At 48.9% G+C, this 5,727-nt stretch overlaps 1 protein-coding gene across 1 annotated transcript in view; it reads right to left on the reverse strand.

Moving 5' to 3' along the window:
• The window catches only part of LOC122546806 (E3 ubiquitin/ISG15 ligase TRIM25-like), a gene marked incomplete at its 3' end in the record, with an annotated part of 10,293 nt that extends 9,210 nt beyond the window's left edge, over window positions 1–1,083 (reverse strand). The window contains exon 1 of the mRNA XM_043685434.1: window positions 499–1,083. Coding sequence (XP_043541369.1) covers window positions 499–1,083 — 585 coding nt within the window. The remainder of the gene's footprint in view (window positions 1–498) is intronic.
• Between the last annotated feature and the right edge of the window lie 4,644 nt (window positions 1,084–5,727).

The raw sequence follows: 5,727 nt of genomic DNA on the forward strand, positions 1-5,727 counted from the left end.
GCCTCTCTGAGCCTGTCTGAGTCTCTCTGACCCTGTCTGACCCTCTCTGAGCCTCTCTGACCCTGTCTGACCCTGTCTGACCCTCTCTGACCCTCTCTGAGCCTCTCTGAGCCTCTCTGGCCCTCTCTGACCCTGTCTGACCCTCTCTGACCCTCTCTGACCCTCTCTGACCCTGTCTGAGTCTCTCTGACCCTGTCTGACCCTCTCTGAGCCTCTCTGAGCCTCTCTGGCCCTCTCTGACCCTGTCTGACCCTCTCTGACCCTCTCTGACCCTGTCTGACCCTCTCTGAGCCTGTCTGACCCTCTCTGACCCTGTCTGACCCTCTCTGAACCTCTCTGAGCCTGTCTGACCCTGTCTGAGTCTCTCTGACCCTGTCTGAGTCTCTCTGACCCTCTCTGACCCTCTCTGAGCCTGTCTGACCCTGTCTGACCCTCTCTGACCCTCTCTGACCCTCTCTGACCCTCTCTGATGTTGCTGCCTGTGGCTGTGGGTTTTACCTTGATGTTGGTGACCTCTTCCTCCACGGTGACTGTTTCATGGTCCCGATGGCCTTTAATGGCACACACGCTGCACAGACATGACTGGTTCGTGCGGCAGTAAAACTCCAGCGGGCGCCCGTGCTCGGAGCACCGCCTCTTGCCGAAATCCTGGAGCTGGTCATCAAGCTGGTGATGCCTGAAGACAGTGTCCTCGTAGTGGGAGCGGAGGTGGAGCTGGCAGAATGATGCCATGCAGACGACACACGATTTAACTGCTCGGAGTTTGCTGTCGGTGCAGAAATCACAGGGAATATCACCAGGAGCTGCCACACTCTCAGGAGAGCTGTCCTCAGGCACTTTCAGTAACCTGTCCACGATCTTACACAGGACAAAGTTCTTGGCGAGAGGGGGCCGGGGGCTGAAATCCTGCCGACATTCGGGACATTTACAGCTGTCTGAGTCAGTGTCCTCATCCCAGCAGCTGCTAATACAATCCATGCAGAAGTTGTGGCCACATGGAATGGTCACGGGATTTTTAAATAACTCCAGGCACACTGGACAGGACAGGCTCTCCTCAGACAGCACGTTACCGTGGCTACTCATTGTGGGCTGAAGGAAGAGGAAAAAGGGAAAGATCGTTGTAAAATCTGACTTCCTCTGGCACCCTTTAAAGCCACGTGATCACCCCCTCCCCCCCCCACCCTGAAAGCATCTCACACAACGCACAGCAAGATCCCACTAACAGCCAGTCAATCATAGCTACGCCACCTGTTACCATTAGGGGAGAACTCCTCTGAGCTGACTCTTTAGCTCCAGTTAAACATCACTCAACACCAGGTTATAGTCCAACAGGTTTAATTAGATTTTAGATAATCAGATTACCTTACAGTGTGGAAACAGGCCCTTCGGCCCAACAAGTCCACACCGACCCGCCGAAGCGCAACCCACCCATACCCCTACGTTTACGCCTTACCTAACACTACGGACAATTTAGAATGGCCAATTCACCTGACCCTGCACATCTTTGGACTGTGGGAGAAAACCGGAGCACCCGGAGGAAACCCACGCAGACACGGGGAGAATGTGCAAACTCCACACAGTCAGTCGCCTGAGGCGGGAATTGAACCCGGGTCTCTGGCGCTGTGAGGCAGCAGTGCTAACCACTGTCCTCCCTCTGCACTGCACCAGAGCATCATGGTCTATGTGGGTCCCACCTCGTGTGGGATGAGCAATCAGAGCTCTTCGACTCAGAGATCTCAGTGCTGTTAAAGAGAAGGAACTCCTACAGGAACAGCGTCTGGGTTATTTTCCATGGTGTGCAGTGACCAGCTCAATGGTTAGACAAAGTCACAGCAATACCACAGGCAAATGTTAGGGAGCTGAAACTCCATTTACAAATGAGGATAATTGAACAGAAGTGCTGGCTATGTCTTCATGACTGGAGACTCCAGCTCAGCACTGTCCCCATGACTTGTCCTACCTGCCCATCTCCCTTTCCACCTATCCACTCCACCCTGTCCTCCCTGACCTATCACCTTCATCCCCTCCCCCACTCACCCATTGTACCCTATGCTACTTTCTCCCCACCCCCACCCTCCTCTCGCTTATCTCTCCACCCTTCAGCCTCTCTGCCTTTATTCCTGATGAAGGGCCTTTGCCCGAAATGTCGATTTTCCTGCTCCTCGGATGCTGCCTGACCTGCTGTGCTCTTCCAGCACCACTCTCATCTGGAGACTCAGGAAGCAGAAGGTTAGCACAGAGAGCTCACACCAAGGCCGAGGCTGGAGCAGGTCCAGAGGCTGGTTGTATTAAAGATAGAATTCTGATGATGGTGTGGAGATATTGTGAGTAACACATGAAGTTCCCATGGCAGGACATAAAGGAATTATGGAAAACACAGATATCAATTAGCAGGTATTTAGATAGACAAGGATTTCATTAAGGCGTAGTACAGTTCAGTAAAACAGGTCACACATGTCAGGTGGTCGAACACCTCAGGACATAATCAGACCAGCACCTTCAATACCAATACCAGTTTGTGGAGGACCAGGTAGCTGAGTGCCAGTGGATGGTATCAGAGGATTACTGACAATGAAAGCAGACATTAGCATATTGTTACAGTTACAGAAGTAGCAACTCTGTCCCCAGAAATTATTTCTTTCAGATAGGAGTGAGAAAATTATCTGAATGTTATGTCTTATGGACTACCAGTTGAAATATAATCAGATCAAAGTTCTAGTTTTCTGCCTAGAGATTTTCAGGACATCATTAACAATTTGTGGATAAACTATTGAAGTCTACTCCTTCTGTGCACAAATATAGGGAGCAATGGAGAAATACCATCAGACTCTCAATACCATGGTGAAGGTGGACAGTCAGCATTAGCCAAACCGTCTGGGACTGTTGCTGATAAAAGAACATCCTTATCGGTTAAGCTTGGTTACACAAGCTCAGGTGGAAAATTGCCTGATTGAACCGAGCCAAAACAGCTGGAGTTCCGATACAAATCTGAGTGGAATGTGTGGAGAGTGTCAGGCTCCTGGGAGTGGTCATCCACAACAAGCTTTCTTGGACTCTTCATGTGGACGCACTGGTTACAAAGGCCCAGCAACGTCTCTTCTTCATCAGGCGGCTGAGGAAATTTGGCATGATGGCAAATACCCTTGCCAACTTTTATAGGTGCATCATTGAGAGCATTCTGTCTGGATGTAACACTACCTGGTATGGTAACTGTACCATTCAAGATCAGAGACGGTTACAGAGAGTGGTGAACTCGGCCCAGACAATCACAATGAACACACGCACCAGCCGGTTTCGAAACAGTTTATACCCTCCTGTTGTTAGAATACTGAATGGACTCTCAAACTCTTTACATTCACCTGTCCCTGTGTTTCTGTTTTTGCTGCTGTTTCCCTATTATTTACCTTTCTATGCGACTTAACTCTGTGATCTGCCTGTATTGATCGCAAGACAAAGCTTTTCACTGTGACTCGGTACATGGGACAATGAATTCAATTCAATTCCATTCAATTCAAATCCTTGGTTAGAAGATTGTACTGATAGGATTGGCAGTTGAATGAGAATTGGCAAATGCCATTACTATCAAAAGCTAAAGATCTATCCCTATGGGCAGCAGGGTGACTCAGTGGTTAGCACTGCTGCCTCATAGTGCCAGGGAACCAGGTTCAATTCTGGCCTCGGACGACCGTCTGTGTGGAGTTTGCACACTCTCCCTGTGTCAGTGTGGGTTTCCTCCCACAGTCCAACAACATGCAGGCTAGGTGGATTAGCCATGGGAAATGCAGGGTTACAGGGATAGGGTAGGAGGTGGTGGGTTAGTGTGGACTTGATGGGCTGACTGGCTTGCTCCCACACTGTAGGAATTCAATGATTCTATCAGCCTTTGTTACAGTAAGTGGGTTATAGCAATGTTGGCTGGGTTTATAAATGTCTCTGTCAAGATTAGAGTGGCGCTGGAAAAGCACAGCAGGTCAGGCAGCATCTGAGGAGCAGGAAAATTGACGTTTCGGGCAAAAGCCTTTCATCATGTGCTTTTCCAGCACCACTCTAATCTTGACTCTGATTTCCAGCATCTGCGGTCCTCACTTCTGCCCTACAAATGTTTCTGCTGAGCACCAAATTGTGAGGAATCACGTTGTGTACTGTTCATTTAGATGATGTTGTAAGATATAGAAAAATCTGGAAAAAGCGAGTTAACACAACCTGATATCAACTACGCTTAGCTGGCTTAATAATAAATCCTGATAAATACGAATTTGTGAAAGTAAGGGTATCTCATCTGGGATAATATCATTGGACAAAGTCAAGTGTTGCTCAGAACAGGCAAAGTGAAGGATTGGCTACAATTTCCCATTCCTACAAATAAATAGGAAGCCATGAGGATTTTGGGAACATGTGAGTTTTATTGGAAATTTGCATCTTACTTAAACACACTAATCTTGAACAGATCTGTTACCAAATCAGGTCGGGTTGGTCGAGTTAGCAGAGTGCCTTTAAGAAGCTGATGACAGTCCTGTTCAATCACACAGGGTGGGCTGTCCCTGGCTTTATGAAGAGACAGCTTGTGCTTGTGTCTTGTGGGTAGCTGCATCTTAATACCTGGTGTTGAGTCCGCACTGGACTTCTCCAAGAAATTAAACTGTTATCAGCAGAAGTGGCCAACAGTGAAAAGGGTGACTTTTGCTGTCAGGTCAGTTGAACATGTTGGATGTTTAACTGGGACTTTCCCCATCCATACATCGTGTGCTGGATGTAGAACAAAGGGACTTGATTATCAGGAGACCCTCCCTAGCTAAATTAAAACATCGTACAGTGACACCACAGGGATTAGAGGAAAGCTCTCTCTACTTTTTAAACTCAGAGTAATTTGGGAAGTTTCCTCCCTCTCTCTTTTCTCTAGTACAGAGTAAAGCTCCCTCAAAGAAACCTGGCCAGCATGGATAAGTTGGGCCAAACGGCCTGTTTCTGTGTTGTATGTCTCTATGACTCTAAGCATTAGTCAGATCCCAGTTGGAATATTATCAACAGTTTCAGGCTCCTTACCAAAGGAGACACAGACTGGCACTGGGGGCAGTGCAGGGAAGGTTCATTCGGATGATCCTGGGGACAGAGGGACTATCTGATGAGGAAACATCTGCAGGAAGTGACACCATTTTGATCAGTTTGAGAACTGGGTTTTGGGACTTGAGCATCAGCGGTGTATCCCGTGAGGCTGGGGCTGACGTGAGGAGTGTGTTTTTGGGTGTGGTCATCCCCCAGTGTAAGGAGGTGCAGCCAGGGAGGGGGAATGGCTGACAATCAGTCAGGAGAAGGGAAGCAGGCCGCGAATGAGAAAGCCCCAGACAGAATCCCACTAAGAACAGATTATCAGCACTGGCAAACGGTGAGAGTGATGGTTCCCCTCAGGAGTGTAGCCAGAGCCCAGCTACACAAGGCAGGAGCAGAAAGAAAGGCCGGACAACAGTGGTAGGAGATTCAATGGGGGGGGGGTATGGCCAAATGTGACTCCGGGGTGGTGCGTCATCTCCCTGGACAGCTGCAGTGTATTCTGAAATGGGAGGGTGAACAGTCAGGAATCATGGATCACACTGGGACAATCGCCTGAGGTTGGAAGAGGGATGAGGTCCTGAAACGGGAATGTTGGGAGCTGGGTAGCAGATTAAAAAGGCAGACTTCAAAGGCTATAATCGCTGGGTGACTCCCAGCGGCATGTACGAGTGAGTATAG

Source organism: Chiloscyllium plagiosum, unplaced genomic scaffold, assembly GCF_004010195.1.
Source record: "Chiloscyllium plagiosum isolate BGI_BamShark_2017 unplaced genomic scaffold, ASM401019v2 scaf_8559, whole genome shotgun sequence".
NCBI lineage: Eukaryota > Metazoa > Chordata > Chondrichthyes > Orectolobiformes > Hemiscylliidae > Chiloscyllium > Chiloscyllium plagiosum.